The sequence below is a fragment of the Phoca vitulina genome, unplaced genomic scaffold, assembly GCF_004348235.1.
Source record: "Phoca vitulina isolate PV1807 unplaced genomic scaffold, GSC_HSeal_1.0 scaffold41, whole genome shotgun sequence".
Classification (NCBI taxonomy): domain Eukaryota; kingdom Metazoa; phylum Chordata; class Mammalia; order Carnivora; family Phocidae; genus Phoca; species Phoca vitulina.
Window position 1 is genome coordinate 2,190,484 of NW_022589744.1, and position 15,265 is coordinate 2,205,748.

The window sequence follows — 15,265 nt, forward strand, 5'->3', positions numbered from 1 at the left end:
AGCAGGGAACCCGATACGGGGCTCGATCCCAGGACCCTGGGATCATGACCTGAGCCGAAGGCAGCCGCTTAACCATCTGAGCCACCCAGGCGCCCCTCGATACCTTGTTTTTAAAAAGCGGCCGGCACAGAGTCCTGCAGCCTTTCCTGCCTCGCTGGTCCCTGTCTGTCCACGGCAGGGACAAGCAAGGAAGGAGACTGCTTCCTCTGGATGCCATGCTGTGAACAAACATCCCTGTTGTGTGACTACATCCGTTTCCCCCAAACAGCCAAGGCCGGGGACGCAGGAAAACTGCAGGCACGCAGTCATCCCGGCCTGGATGCCAGAGTACCCTTCAAAGAGGAGAGAAGACTCTGGAAGGAACCATCTGCTTGGTCTGAAAACTCTGAGACCTCAAGGGGTCCCAAACCCAGTCAGGTGAGGGACATCCTGAGCAGGTGAAGGAGAGAGGCATCCCCTTCGTGTCTGGGATCACTTCACTATTTCCAATCACGGAGACCCTCGATGCAGAGGCGAGCACAGAAGTCGGGGTCCAGGGCCTTCTGCCCTCACCCTGAGAGCCAGCCGCGATCTTGACGGAGCCATCAGCTCGGGACCCGTTACCAAGCTGCGTGCTCTGCATGCTTTTAAGCAAATGGAGGTTCACACAGAAGCCTCGATTCAGGAGAAAGACTGTACAGGTGCAGAAAGCAAAGGCCTCTCAAGAATATGGAGAAAAAGTTAAATGTCAGGAAGGATTCGTGTTACCGAGGATTAGGTACCAGAGGATTTGCTGTAGGGTCCCTTTAAATAGAGTTTTCAGGGAAGGTGCTTTTCTGGAGCATAGAGAGCGTCCCTGGTCCCTGGTCCCTGTCCCCGTGTGAAAGCCCGCCTGACTTCACCATAAACACACCTCCGGCCTGAGCCTCGGGAATGGCTCTCAAGTGGAATCTCCGCTTGTTCTCAAAAGTTTTGCTCCTCCTCTTAAGGACTAAAGAGACATATTTTTAAAAGGTAAAAAGTTAAGTGACTACTGGGGAGAACTTCTGGCCAAGGCCCTTATTGGCCTCCACCCTCCAGGCCACTCTCTGGGCTGAGAGAAGGCGGTCGCCCCCGCTGGGTGCAAAGCCTGGACGGCCCGCGGGCCCTCGCCCAGCCTGTGGCGCCACAGCACCCCTCACTTTGCCCCCTGCGCCCCGCCAGGGCTGTGAGCCCAGAACTGACCTGAGCGTCTGACTCTGCTGGGAGCAGCGGCCCCTTCTGTCGCCACAGCAAGTGAGGCTAACGGGCCCGAGGGCTGCGGTAGACATTTACGGAACCATCTCTTGCACCCGCGCTACACTGTACTTCACAGAGGACTGGCCACAGGCAAAGTAAAATACACCACCGCGGGGCAGCTCTCAGGGGCCTCCAGAATCATCCGACAGCCACCTGGGCAGACAGACCGGTTTACAGATTTGTACCGCAAATCCAAGATTCCGTCCCTCTCTGTGGCGTCCTGGCCGGGGAGATGCACAGCTGTACCTCGGGCGTCCGTCCGAGGGGGCGTCTGGCTATAGAGCGTGTGCCTGGGCCCGGCACGCAGCGCCCCGGGCAAGCTGCAGCAGGACGGGGCGCTGGGGCGGGGAGGCGGGACTGGGCCGCCACCGTGCCAGGGCCCAGGGCCCAAGGCTTGTGTTAGAAAGCCGAGCAGGAGCAGAGCACGGGAGGGGGCCGGCCCCTTTCTCTAAGGCAGCACTGAGGTGAGGAAAAGGCAACCGTCAAAAGAACAGTGGTCAGGCCCGGAAATCTCCTGCATTTCTTCATTTAAGGAAACGGTGTCCGTCTCAAACTGTGTCATGTTCCTCAAAGCCCAGAACACGAGGAAAACAAGGAGAGAGCATTCACCAAGTCCAAGAAGCACAAGGTCAATGCTCTGATCACATCGCTTCCAGGCCAAAGCCCAAGAGCGAGTCGGGCGCACGGAGCACATGGCCCCAGCTGCCCGCACGGCCGGGCCCGGGGAGGAGGCTGACGCCTTCCTCCTGCACAGAAGCCAGCGGCCCTGCCTTCGGCGCTGGAAGGGACGGGGGCGGCAGCAGCAGCTTTCCGCTTCAAAACAAAACAAAGCAAAGCAAGGCGGCAGCCCCCCCGCCGGGCCTCAGGTCACAGCCAGCGTGGCTGGTGAGGGCGGGGACCCCGGAGGCGACTGGCGGGCGGGCCCCAGCACGAGTAGACCCGCCCGGCCCATCTCCTGCTCTCTGTGGCCCTCAGCCGCCAAGTACCGGTAGTCTGGGGCCCGCGGCCCGTCCCTCTCCCGGCAGGGCCGCCCTGGGGCTGGCCCAAAGCCCCATCTCCGCAGCTTCCCCGGGGCCAGTCCCTCCCCGCTCCTGGGGAACCTGCTCTGAACACCGACATAGTTTATACATAATATCACTTGCTCCCTGCCAAGGCCGGGCCCCATTCTCACCGCGTGTTGTTCAGACTAGCGAGACTCCTGGTTTGAATTCAGTGTTACACAAAGCAAGTCTCGGCCTTGCCAGGCCTGTCACTAAGCCCCAGTTTCTCTCCCACAGCTTTGTGCTCTTTGCAGCCCCTGGACTCGGCCCAGCATCCGCTGCCTCAAGAGGAGAGAGCCACTCTACGTCTTCTTGAAGGATCTGTGCTTTTGTAACCAGGACTGACCACCCAAAACCCGACCCAAAGCTGCTTGATTTGAGGGGGTGACGATGACAACAGGGGCAGGGGTCTGTGCATGACTAACAGGACTCTAAAGCAGCAACAAGGAGGGAAAGCAGAGGAAGCCAAGCCCTACACCCCAGAAATGAGCGCTCCAAGGGGAACGCTGCCCCCACGCTCCCTACCCACACTGCCCAGCCCTCCCAGGAGCCGCTGAGCCTAAAGACAGCCGCGACGGAGCGTGGGAAAGACGCCTATCCAAACCCCCCAGAACTGAGGCCAGCCACAGCCAGGCCCTCCCCGCGGGACAAGGGCAGGCCGTCACTGGGAGCTGGGGCTGTCGCCTTCTGTCAGCGTCTTGAAGTCCATGGAGAGCGCTTGTTCTTCCGCCTGGGGTGGCCGCTTCCAGTCAGAGCGAGTCAAGATGTAGAGCACAGTCCCCCCGAAGCCGACCAGCAGCAAGCCCAGCACGTTGGCCAGGATACCCTCAGCCTCAAACGTGCTGTACTTGGCCCTGCAGGGTTGGAGGGGGGGGTAGGGAGAAGCCACCCACGGGGTCACCGTCAAATGCCATTCGCACCCAGGCCAGAGATATGGCCAGGTGTTCCAACCCCAGCCCCATCCGTCCCCCTCCCAGAGGGGAAAACCACTGCTTCGCTAACCACCAAAAGCGGGAAGGCAGAGGTCCCTGAGGAGCCGAGGGCGGGGCTCGCTCTCTGCCGCCCATGGTGGCCTGGGACACTCACCCGAGCTTAAACAGCAGCGCCTCCTTCAGGCCCAGCAGGGCTGTGCCCACAGACAGGAGGAAGATGGCGGCGCCGAAGAAGATGTGCTGTGGGCGGTATCGGCTCCGCAGCGAAAACGCAGCTCCGGGGAACAGGAAGACGCTAAAGCCCACGAGCCACTGCGAGGAAAGGCGGGGTGCGGCCGGAGACTGAGCTGGCCCTCCGTCCGACCGGCCCAAGGACACCCCAAGCGGGCCGCGTCCACACGCACTCTGGGACCCCCCATCCACCCATCTGGCCTCCTCCACCCTAAAAGCTGGGGGGGGGCAGTAAGCACTCAGGGGAAAGGTCCTGCCCCCCGCGCCCCCCACCCCCACCCCGCGCTCTGGGCCCGGGCTCAGTTCAGCGGGCTCGTGCGCTTGGGGACCTGGGCCTGTGGCCAAACAGATGTGCCGCGTCAGCTGGGGGGGGGCCTGGCTCCGAGGCACCCTCGCCTGGGAAGTCCTGGCTTTTGCACCCATTTCAGAGTCTGAAAGCAGCCTCCAGCCTCCTCCACTTTCAGGCACGTGCCCGGAAAGCGGGCCCTCGTGGGGCACCCGTGCCCCCGCCTCCCCCCGCGCCGTGGGGCCGCAGCGTCACCTGCACGAGGTAGAGGACGAACACGAGGAGGCCGGCCCAGCTGTGCAGGCTGTAGAGGTCCGAGGAGCCCTTCTGCCTGTGGGAGTCGAACACCGCCACCAAGCCTGCGCCACACAGGGGCCGCGTGAGGACACGGCTGCCGGGAAGGGAGCCGGGGAGGGGACCCAAGGGAAACCAGACTCGCTGGGACTTGCGGGAGCCGGTCCCGGCTCGATGGCTGCCAGCACCCGGTGTCCCAGCCGGTGCTGCCGGGACGGGGGAGGAGGGGCGGGGAGGGGCCCGGAGCAGACCTGGAGTGGAGACCGGACGCATCCTGCAGCTACTTCCCCAAGGCCCAAGCAGAGGCGGGAACGGGGAGCCGTGCCCGGGAACTCACCCACCAGGGCGATGACGAACGCTAAGACGTGTAGCAGCCCGTGCAGGACTTTGGTGGTGCGTCTGGCCTCATTCCTGAAGACCCGGTAAACCAGCAGGGCTTATGGGGAGCGAGAAAGGGAACGTGAGGCCGGCCTGCCACCCGCACCTAGGTGACACCCCGTGGCTGGGGCAGGTGATCTGAATGAAGGGCTTGTCAAGGTCCCCCAGCCACAGCCAGCGGGAGCGAAAACAAGGCTCTGTGGGGCCCGCAGGGGCCCTCGGGTATGTGTGCCCTAGCAAGCCCCCCACCGTCGCTCTCTTGTCAAGCGTCCTGTGTATTCTAGGCTGGGTTGTAGGTTCATCGTGCACTCACGCTGAGGTGTCACCAAGCTCAAGTTCACTTAGCTGTGATGATCCTCAAATAGTCCAGTATGGAAGCCTGAGCAGATATTCACTACCTTTAGCAAGCAGGCTCCCTAGACGGGGAACCCCTGGTTCCCAAGGTAACCCCCCATCATTGGGCTGAGCCAGACAGAGCCACGTGGCACGGGGAATGCCTCTTAGGAGTGGCTGTCACCAGGACCACCTCTCGGATGAATGGGCCCAACAGAGCCACATCCAGATTTCTTGTTAGCAGAGAAGGCGGCCACAGAAGGCAGGGTGGGGGCCAAGCACGGCCTCACTCCCACGTCAGAGAGGGACTTTAGCTCTGCCAAGTCCAACATCCCCCCGGCACATGCGCGCGCGCGCGCACACACACACACTCACCCTCTTTCTCCCAGTATGAAACCGCCCCACAGAAGCCGGCCTCAGCTCACAGCCCAAACCCTGGGCTGCCTGCTCTAAGCAGCACACACACCCTTGGATGCTCCTCGTCGAAAGACCAGGACAAGTAGGAAAGGAGTTGCCACCCCTACACCTCAGGTCCCTGGATTTGGATGCCTGGTGTCCCCAGGCTCCAAGCCACCTTCCTTCCTGTCTTTTCTGGAATCTTAGACGTGTCTAACTGCAGGAGACCTCGGGAATGAGAGCGTTTCTGCAAACCGCCTCTCTCAGGAGCGGCTCCAGGTGCGAGGGCAGGACTCACCATCTCCCTGCAGGAAGATCAGGCCTATGACCATGCAGAGGGGATGCGCGTTAAACTGCAGGGCGCCCTCCCAGGCGATGCCGCCCCTGTACAGACCGAGCCAAGCCCCCGTCGTGGCCACCACAGTCAGGCCCAGCAGCTGGGAGAAAGCCACGTAGTAAGACAGCGCTCCGGGGGCGGCTGCCAGGCCGGCCCGACTCTCCATGCTGAGGCAGCTGCTGGAGGAAAGACAGAGAGCTCAGGGCAGCCCGCACCTCCCCAGGACACAGCCCTGGGCTCCCGAGGCCAACCCCCACCCCCCCCCCCCCCCCCCCACCACCACCCCCCCCCCCCCGGCCCCTGTGCTAAAGCCAGTCACCCCAAGTCTCTAGAGCCGTCGGCAGAGGTGCCCCGCTTCCCCAGGAGACAGGCCGGAGCCCTGGCTGAGAGATGCAAGAAGGGTGCAAGGGAAGGTCCTCCAAATTCTGGTGGGAGCAGGGGGCCCCCCGCGCCTGGCTTTACATTGTCTCACGAGGCCCTGGGTTTTCTTAGGGGGGCTTCACAGATGAGGTACAGAGAAGTGAGGAAATCCCTTGAAGGAACAGGGTTCCTCACCGTTTGTCCCCAGGTGGGTCCTCAGGACATCCGGTGAGGAGACCCCCGCCCCGCACGCAGTGTGCAAGCCTGCAGCCCGAGGTGAAGGGGGGTCCTGCCCTCCCCACGGGCCTGGGCGCGGCCCCCACAGCAGGCCCCTGCTTGTAGAAGGATGTGCTCGGACCCCGCGTCGCCTGGCACACGTGGGGAGCAGCCAGCCCCCCTGCTGCCTCCTCTCCCGCCCACGTTTAGGGCAGGCCGGTCTGCACTCCCGCTCACGCGATGTCTCCAAAACTAAAGGCACCAGAACGGAGACCCACGGGGAACAGCACGTCGCCGTCCGGGGCTCGCGGCGTGCGTCATACGCGACGCTTAGCTCCCGGCGAGCCTGTGCGAGGCCGTGAAGCGGGGGGTCACCGGACCCGTGCCACCGAGAAGCTAACGGCAGTTGGAAGAGGTGTGGGAAGGCCTTGCTCAGGGGCTGCGTGCGTGCGCGTGCGTGCGTGTGCCCGTGCGTGCGCGTGCGCGCGTGGTGAGCGCGTTTCCTGGCTCCTCCGCCCAGTGCGCCCCGTGGCAGCCTCCCCCAGGGTCAGGACGGCTTCCTGCCAGCTCTTCGCCCTGAATCGGCTGCGGCTCCTGACCCGGAGCCCGGGCCCGGCCCAGACAGCCCGGACGGAGACGCAGCCCCGCGGGAACAAAGATGGCCTCCAGCCGCCTTGCCTTGGTGCAGGCGCGCGTCCTGTGCCCACAGAAGGGGGCTCTCCTCCTCCCCAGTCCTGGCCTCTCCTCGCGCTGGAAGCATCCCGGAGAATGACAGCTGAGCAGAGACATGGCCTAACAGCTCTGGGTCCCCCGCTCACGGCCCGCACGTGCTCTGTCTCTACCCTGTACTGCGCAAGAACTCGTGTCCGGTCAGCCTGGTCTTCTACTAGTAATGGGGGGGGGGCTCTTTTTACCCCCCGCTTCTCTCTGCCATATCCGACGAATGTTGGCAACTTCACCATTAAAAAAAAGTTGGGGGCAGTCGGGAGTGTTACTGACACACACTCCCTACAGTATAATACAGATCAGCAAAAAAAAAGGAAAAAATTACAGGTAATCAGCATTTTCATGTGTCCTCACATCCCCTTTTTCTAGAAACATTTACATTATTTTATAGAAACATACCGATTTCTAACCCGTTTTAACTTCACAGTAGGTCATGCCTATCTTTTCATGTCAACGAATATCCATCTACGCCACAGTTTCAACGACGTCACAGGATTGCACGGTAAGGCTGTTTCATGCTTTAACCAAGCCCCAACCCCTGTTGTTCAGCGTTTAGCTAGCTCCCAGTTTTTCACTAAATAAACCACATTCTGTGATCATCTTTGCACATGTGTCTGATTAATTCCTGACTGGAGAAACAGAACCCTGCAGCAAGCCTATGTTCTCTTTTAGGTTTTTGACATTTTATAAAATCATCTTCCAAACACATTCCCCCCGCAGGTAGCAACACCTGTTTCCAGAGGGCCTGGCAGACAACAACCCCCTATTTCTGAAACTCTTGTCTCTCTCTGTCTGTATATGTCCCCTTTGCACAGGTAACTTCTAAATCGAGGGCCAGTTCCATGCTCTCCCCCAAATACAGACCCCATTTCTAACCACCCACTATACACCTCTACTGACATCCTACAAACACTCCAAACTCAGCACATCCAAAGTCAGCTCATCTGCCCGTCATAGCCAAGTCCTCTCCTGACCTCGCACGTGGCCGAAGCGGCTGCCCTCCTGGTCCTGGCGCTGACATCTGTGGAGAGGTCAGTGGAGACAGGCCACCGAATCCTAGAGGATCTCCCCTGGGCCCCCCGCCATCACCTCCCTCCTGGCCATCCTCATTGCCACCACCCCAGCCAGGGCATGGAGCTTCTGCCCCAATCTCTGAACCCACGCCAGGGACAGGGACAAGGCCAGCTCCCCATCTCCTGTCGCCCCACCCTGCACAAACGGCCCATGGCCTGTTGGTGATAAGCCACCTCTGTAACATGATCCTAACTCAGTTTTCATCTGTGGCCCCGGGTTTTCTCACCAAATCCACTCAGAGGAGACTCTGACTTCTGAGACTTCCCCTCACACCACCCTCTGCCTCACACTCCCCGCACCTCGCTGCCTGCTCCCCGCCACGCCACTTGCACCCCCTCCATCTCCTCCCCTCACCCTCCCCTCCGTCCGTCTGCCCACGACCTGAACCAGGCTTTTCCTTCATCTCCGGCCCCTCCTGGTTTGGGGCTTACTTATCCTGTTGGCCGTCTGCCTCCCGTGAAGCTCACCTGCGCCCCTCTGCTCACCTGCCCTGTAGCTCGGGCAAGGCAGGGAAGGCGTCCCGCTTTTCCTTGGGTCTCCTCGAGGACCTGTTCCCTTGCACCGACTCTAACCGGAAAGATCTACCAAACGGATGCTGTCCTCGGGTCACTTGTTCTTGGTCCTCCTCCCCTTTATTAGATTCATCCCCTGAACGCCCGGGGCGCAGTCAGAACCTGATTAGCTCTGAATGAGAAAGAACAGAAGGGACGTGCTCCGCTGCTGGTGGACCTGCCACAGCTCCCTCCTGCCAAGCAGAATGACCAACGACAGCAGTGGGAGCTCAGGGCAGCAAAGGAATTGTCACTCGTGGATCTCGGAGCTACTCCGTGGCCAGGCCGGCCAATCTCCTACTGAAATAGGCAGAAATCAGAGTGAGGTTCTCTGCAGAGCTGTGAGGTTGTGACTTACAAGAAGAAGTATATAGGATGGAGCTCCCAAAACCCTTGGAATTTCCCAAGAAAGCCAGAAAGCTGTCTTTTGTTAATGAGCCCTTAGATAACCTGTGGGCGGGGGCTGGTTACCAGGGGAACCAACCATGTGATTGACGGCTGGACCCCCCCTCCGCTCCACCTCTCAACCTCTAGGGAGGGGAGAGGGCCTGGAGATTTGAGTTCCATCACCAATGCCCAATGATCTGATCAAACCTGTCCCAGTCATGAAGCCTCCAGTAAAATCCAAAAGGAGCTTCCAGTAGGATGGCTACCCTAGTTCCCTGGGGATAGGAGCTCCTCCATTCAGGACCCTTCGGGACCTCGCCCTAACGTTCTTCTTCCATCTGGCGGTTCCTGAGTCATATCCTTTTATAATAAATCTAGTAAGTAAAATGTTTCACTGAGTTCTGTGAGCTGCTCTAGCAAATTAATTGAACCCGAGGAGAAGGCCATGGGAACTTCTCATCCACAGCAGGTGGGTCAGAAGCCCAGGGGCCAGCCTGGAATTGCGACTGGCATCCAAAGTGAGGGACAGAGCCTTTAGCCTGTGGGTTTTGACGCTATCTCCAGGTAAACGGTGTCAGGACTGAGTTAACTTGCAGGACACCCAGTCGGTGTCCGCTGAGAACTGAAGAAGTCGGTGGTGCTGAAAAGGAAACGCACTTTGGAGTAGCCAAACGACTGAACAGGGGGCTTGAATGTTCTGCACTGTAAATTCACATCCTGAATTCCCCAGGAAGTCAGAACCCTAGTGCTGTTTGCACCCCCACCACGATGGAGCTGAGAGGCCCGTGTGTGCTGGGAGGACCGGGGGCCTCACGGCCGACTGCAAGCCCCTCCTCTGTACTCAGCCTTCTCTCACTTAACCTCCAGGATACCGCTAGGATAATAAGACTGTTGTCCCAATTTAACTGGTGAGGAAATTGGGGCTCAAAGAGGATACATGACATGCCCCAAACAGCTCAGCGCACCTGTCCATGGAGCACCCGCTGCATGCTGGTGATACTGCGAGATGCGGAGCTATACAGCTAAGACGCGATCCCTGCCTCGAGAAGCTTGCAGACAAGTTGCAGAGCAGATGCGGATTTTTTTTTAGTAAACCCAGGCCTCCAAGGGCACTCGCCACCATCCACACGGAAGACGGTTTCCGCCTGCTTGAACACAGTGAGGTGGCGCCCCGAGCGGCTGGTTGTCGGGCGAAGGCGTGGCTCTGCCGAGCCTGGAGGGTGCAGCTGAAGGCAACCAAGGATCTGAATGCAGCTTGCCAAAGAAGTCACTTTGACCCAGAGCGCCAAGAAGTCTCTCCCTGTCCTACGCCAGTCCTCCTGAGTGCCTCACCTCTCAGGAAACCAGGCTGCTGAGGCAGTTTAAGGCCATCGCTGCCTCAAGCACTGGTGTCCCCTGTGGGCTCTCCCGGGAGAAAAGGAGGCAGGATGGAAACAGGCAGTTAAGAGAGAAGGGGTGGCAGGAGGGCGAACCAGCGGATGCATGAGATTTTCCCGTCAACTGCTCCCAGGGCAGCTCCCCTGCCCCATCTGTGTGGGGAACTAGGCATCTGGGTGAAGCAGCATCCAGGAAGAAGCCATAGATAAAGAATGACCTTTGGAACGACGAAGGCCCAAGCCGTCTCCTCCACTCCTCCCTCTAGTTTGAAGGCGATTTAAGCCCAACTACGAGGGATGCAGGAAAACTCCCGCCAAGCAAGACCCTCCTGACGCAGGCAGCCCTGGGCCTTGCCTCCAGGTGACCTCATAGTCAATAAGCTCCAAGGGCGAAAAATCCGGATTCACAAAAAAGACAAAGCAGTGAGTGGTTCTGTGCTTTACAGAACATGAACTGAAGGATTCCTTCAACAACGGCTTTTATCCGGCTCAGCATCAAGGACAACCTGTCTTTGCGCAAGGAGGGCCTGCTTCCAACGCTGGAGAGAGAACACATTGCACGGACTCTGGGTGGAATCTGACCCACCCACAAACACATTTTGCATGTGCAAACCTGGAAATCAGTCAAGAGTCACTCCCTAGTAAGCAGATGCCTTTGAATCGTGCTCCTTCGGTTCCCAACCCAGACAGTGACAACACTCTCTCTGCCTTCCCAGAGGGGTTGGCCCCCCTGAACGCCGGCGGTTCCTGGGCCTCCTTTGTTCCCGGAGCAGAAGTGTGGGTGGCAGCGTCAAGGGCCTGGAAGCAGCCATTCTCCACCCCAGCGGTCTCCTCCGCCTAGCACACCAGAGTCTTAGAAGCAGAGGAGGCTCTTACAGCCCCTTCCACAGCCACCCTCCTTCCTGTCAGAGCACGGGATGGGGGTGACAATTCTGGCAGCTTCTGGAACTTTGGGCTGAGACAGTCACACACCACCCCCACTCCCCCCACACACACACACACTTGCAGTCAGACTCCACTTAATGCAATCTAATAGGGACAGGAGCTACCCGCAGGGCTTGAACGTGCTGAGAATCACTCTCCCTCCCCATGTCCACGGTTTCATTAAAAGGCCACCAGGCCTAATCTCATTATGGGGACCAGACACTGCCCCTGTCCTAGAGCCCGGAAGCAGGCAGCCTGGCGTGGCCACGGCCCTCCTTGTGCACAGCGGGGTTTTAAAATTGGGTTAGAGAAGATTACAGTGGGGACGGAGGTTCAAGCTTTTCTTGATGGGTGAGTGCCGGGAGGAAGGGACAACTCAATTGCCCTAGAATGTCCTAGAATGTGATGGAAGAAAAGGCAAAATGAAGGTTGAGCTGTCAGGCAGGGGCCCAAGAAGCCCGAGGGAAGAAAGCAAAGCTTGACATCAGACACTGAGCCTGGTTCTCCATTAGACACAGCGGGCTTGGTGCCAGGGCTCCCAATACTTGTAGGGACCCACAAAAACTCTTCTGATTTCTGCTAAAATCAGGAGGAAAAACAAATTCAGTGTTGAAGAAAATGTTTTAATTTTTAATCCAGCCTGGATTATATTTGTCTTTATACCAACACAGTTGTAAAATATAGGTTTGTTTTGTTTTTTATTGTTATTATTTGTAATGGAAGAAGGGTCCCAGCAAGGCAAAAGTGCCTGGGACCCATGACTGCAGCTCTGGTCAAACAGATGTGATTTTAAAGCAAGCCCCACTGTTTATGACTGTGTGCTCCTGGTCAAGCCAGGGCCCCTCTCTGAGCCTGCTTCCTCATCCACAAGATAGGGGATATTGAGTCCCACCTTACTACTCACTGGCCTAGCAAAAATTAAGCGGGATAAATATGTATTGGTGCCTAGCAAAGTGCCTGCCCCATGGTAGGCATTCAGATAACAATCTAATAAGAACTAAATCTGGTCCTAATAGCACCTTGGGAAGAGTCACACATCAGAAGTTGTTGACATAAGAGGTTTGGGGCCACAAAGAGCCAGAAGGCAGCAGACAGCACTACCCCCTCTCATAAATCCACACTCCTGTCCACTCTCGGTCCCCCGTGGGCAGAAACCCCTGGGTCTGGGGCAGATTCCTCCACCAATGCCTTCTGCTGCTGCTGCGCCTCTCCATATTGGCAGAAGCCAAGCTCTGCCAGCCAAGGAAAGGTGGCCAGGGCTGGGAAGCTGTGGGGCAGGAAGGGGACGGTCCCACCTCCCAGTCCGGGAGGCTCCTCCTACATGGCGCGTGGCCGGGGTGGGGTGGGGTGGGGTGGGGTGGGGTGGGGTGGGGTGGGGGTGGGGGTTTGCAGCACCCTTTCTCTATGTGGGTCTCACCTTGGCATTTACAAGTTTTCTTTCTGTATTTTCTGTCTCAAATCCAATGTCACAAGACAAATCAAGGTATCTAAGAGAAGGTGGCAAAGCTTTGGCATTTCTTCATTTGCTATGAAAACAAAGGAACAGAATCCAGCCGTCCTGAGATGGAGCTACATTTAATGAGACTTAGAAATTCCTCAAAGACTGCCAAGTAAGGGTGTATGAGAGGAAAGGGGCAACCTCAAGGAGAAAGGCTGGGGGTAGGGTCCACAGGGATCCCCTTCTGTGCGGCGCCCTGGGGGAAAGAGCAGGTGGAGAGGGGAGGTGGCCCTGCCATTACCCAGGCGTCAAAGGCAGCAGCGGACCCCTCCCTTGGCTCAGTTCTGCATCCCCTGTGCCCACAGCTCAGGGCCCACTAGGGCCAAGCCCACGAGCCAGGGTTTCCCAAACGAGGAACTCCTACCCTCACACCAAGAAGCTGCGGACGTTCCAGAACAAGGAAAGGCTCTCCTGGCCGGATATGCTCCACCAAGAGGCCAGAGAGACAGGTTGAAGGAGGCCCCGCCACCAGCAAAGCAGTTCGGCCAGTCTTGGTTTCAGGTTTCAAAAGAACAGTCGTGGCAAAAGTTGGTTGAACCACATCTACCCTACCTTGTTTCTAGCATATGGCGTGAGCCCCTGGATAAACGTGAGGTCTGCTCCAGTCTCACTTCCGCAGACTGGCACGGAGGCTGGCCCGGGGCCCGAGGCCGACAGCCCCCGCAGGGCGCACGGCCTGCTCTCACCTCTGGCCCTGCTGCGTGGGGCTCGGGAGCGGGTGAGGCGAGGGGCAGGTGTGGTGGCAGGTGAGGGGTCGGGGAAAGACGCGCGGCGGCCCGGGGGGGCGGGGGCGGGGGCGGGGGGCGGGCCCGTTCCGCTGCGGGCACACCTGGACCCCTCCCCCCGGCTCCGCGCGGGGGCTCGGCTCGCACCCACCCGCCCGGGCCGCCTACCTGGCCGGGCCCCGGCCCGGAGCTCGTCCCCGCCGCGCAGCGCCGCCCCGCGCACCGGCCGGCGAGCTCCCCGCGCCGCGCCCCGGCTGCTCAGCCGGTTCCGCCGGCCGCGCCCCGCGCCCAGCTACGGCGTCGCCATGACGACAGGGCGGTGGCCGCGGGTGGGGCGCGAGGCGGGCGGCGCGGCGAGGGTCACGCGGGGGCAGGGGGCGCCGGAAGTGCCCCCTGCGCGTCCCGGCACTCGGGGCAGGGCCCGCGCCCACTGGTGCCCGGCTCTCGGGACGGGGCCCCGCCGGATCCCGGGCCCAGACCTTGACGCCGCGCGACAGGGGCTGCGGCGCGGGGCGCTGAGGGGCGACAGCCGCGGCCACCGCGACCCCGGCCTTCTGGACCCGAGCTCGGGTAACCTTCGAAATCCGGGCCTCGCGACCCGGGGCGCGTTCAGGGACGCAAGAGGGTCTGCGACCCCGTGGGTGTGGGGGCCTCCTGCCCAGGCCTGACGCGGAGGCCGCGGGCGCTGCTGGGGGGATGGGCTGCGGGGCGGGGACCGGGACCCGGGACGGGGACGGGGACGGGGACGGAGCCCGGGCGCCGAGGGGAGGGGCTGCCCGCCCAGAGAGCAGCCGCCGGGCCCGGGCCTGGGCTCCGCGCTTCCTGAGTCCCTCCACGCCTTCCCCCTCCCCCGCTTCCCTCCTACCTTCTGACCCTTTCCCCTGGCCCCGCCTCGGGCTCAGGTGGCCACTAGGTGTCAGACACGGCCCGGGCCTGGGCCCACGCTGCAACTCCCGCAGCCCTGGGGACACACCCCCTCCCTCCTGGCCCCGAGGGAGATATCACTGGAGGGGAAGGCTGGACTCACCCCCTCCCCAGTACCACCTCCCCAACACACACACATACACACACACTAGGTGACTTCTTTTTTGCGCCCCTTTCTCAGGGGGCCTTGTCTGAGACTGACTACCCACCCCCCAGGCAAACCAGCCTAAGGATAAATACCAGTTCTCACCCGCCGCTCGTGGAGGCCTAGACCTTGCCAGCGGCAGCCTCCCCTGTCCCAACAGCGGAGAGGAGGATGCCAAGGCCAAGGCTGGGGCCAGCCCCTACCGCAGCCCCCTATCCAGGAAATGCTGTGGGTAGATAACAAGTCCAGCTCAGACTTCTTACAAGCTCAGAACAAAAGGTTCTTTCCTGTCAGATGCCTGGCAAGGCTCACCAAGAGCCTGAGGGTAGGAGGGAAATGGGGTTTCCTCCCCTGGAGTTGTAAAAGAGACACCCCTCCCCCAGGGTGTCGCTCCCCCTCCCCCTACCTCCCACACTGTGGGCTTCCCATGGGCAGTGGCCAAAGGCTCCTGAAGGACCCTGGCCAAGGGGGGCCTTGGGGATCTAATTCCCCCTTACAGAGAGAACATACTGTCAAGCCCATGGCAAGACACCCAAGGGTGCCCACTGCCCTGGGCACACCTAAAGGGGCAAACACAGCAGGGCCCACCCCTCAGAGTGACCAAGCTTAAACCTGCCACAGCATAAATTTGTTGGAGTAGCTTTCCAGTTGGAGGGAGTTAATGGACATTTTAAATTAAGAAACAGCTTCCTTAGCGTGCCAACAGGCAAACAGCAGGCAACAAATGCTCTGTGTGTTAAATGTGGAACCGAGCCATCTCCCATTGTTTGGCCTGTATATCTGGGCTTAGGGGAGGAGGACTGGAGTGGGCAGGGTGGCACAGCGGAGCAGAGCCTGCTGGGAACTCTGTGATTTGAGTGCTGAGCTTCCCAGTA

The 15,265-nt window shown here is 60.0% G+C and overlaps 1 protein-coding gene across 8 annotated transcripts; it reads right to left on the reverse strand.

Moving 5' to 3' along the window:
- Positions 1 to 40: 40 nt before the first annotated feature.
- LOC116647944 (cytochrome b561) lies at positions 41 to 14,663 on the reverse strand. Of its 8 annotated transcripts, none has more exons than XM_032429616.1 (6): positions 14,496 to 14,663; positions 5,446 to 5,660; positions 4,378 to 4,476; positions 4,002 to 4,105; positions 3,384 to 3,541; positions 41 to 3,151 (listed from the first exon to the last, which is right to left on the reverse strand). In XM_032429616.1, the coding sequence occupies exons 2-6, from the start codon at positions 5,648 to 5,650 to the stop codon at positions 2,959 to 2,961; spliced, it is 759 nt and encodes a 252-aa protein (XP_032285507.1). In that variant the 5' UTR covers positions 5,651 to 5,660; positions 14,496 to 14,663; the 3' UTR covers positions 41 to 2,958. The 8 variants fall into 8 exon arrangements, with proteins under 8 accessions (XP_032285507.1, XP_032285504.1, XP_032285505.1 ...); XM_032429613.1 differs by having other exon boundaries at positions 5,446 to 5,663; XM_032429614.1 differs by having other exon boundaries at positions 5,446 to 5,663; positions 14,486 to 14,663.
- Between the last annotated feature and the right edge of the window lie 602 nt (positions 14,664 to 15,265).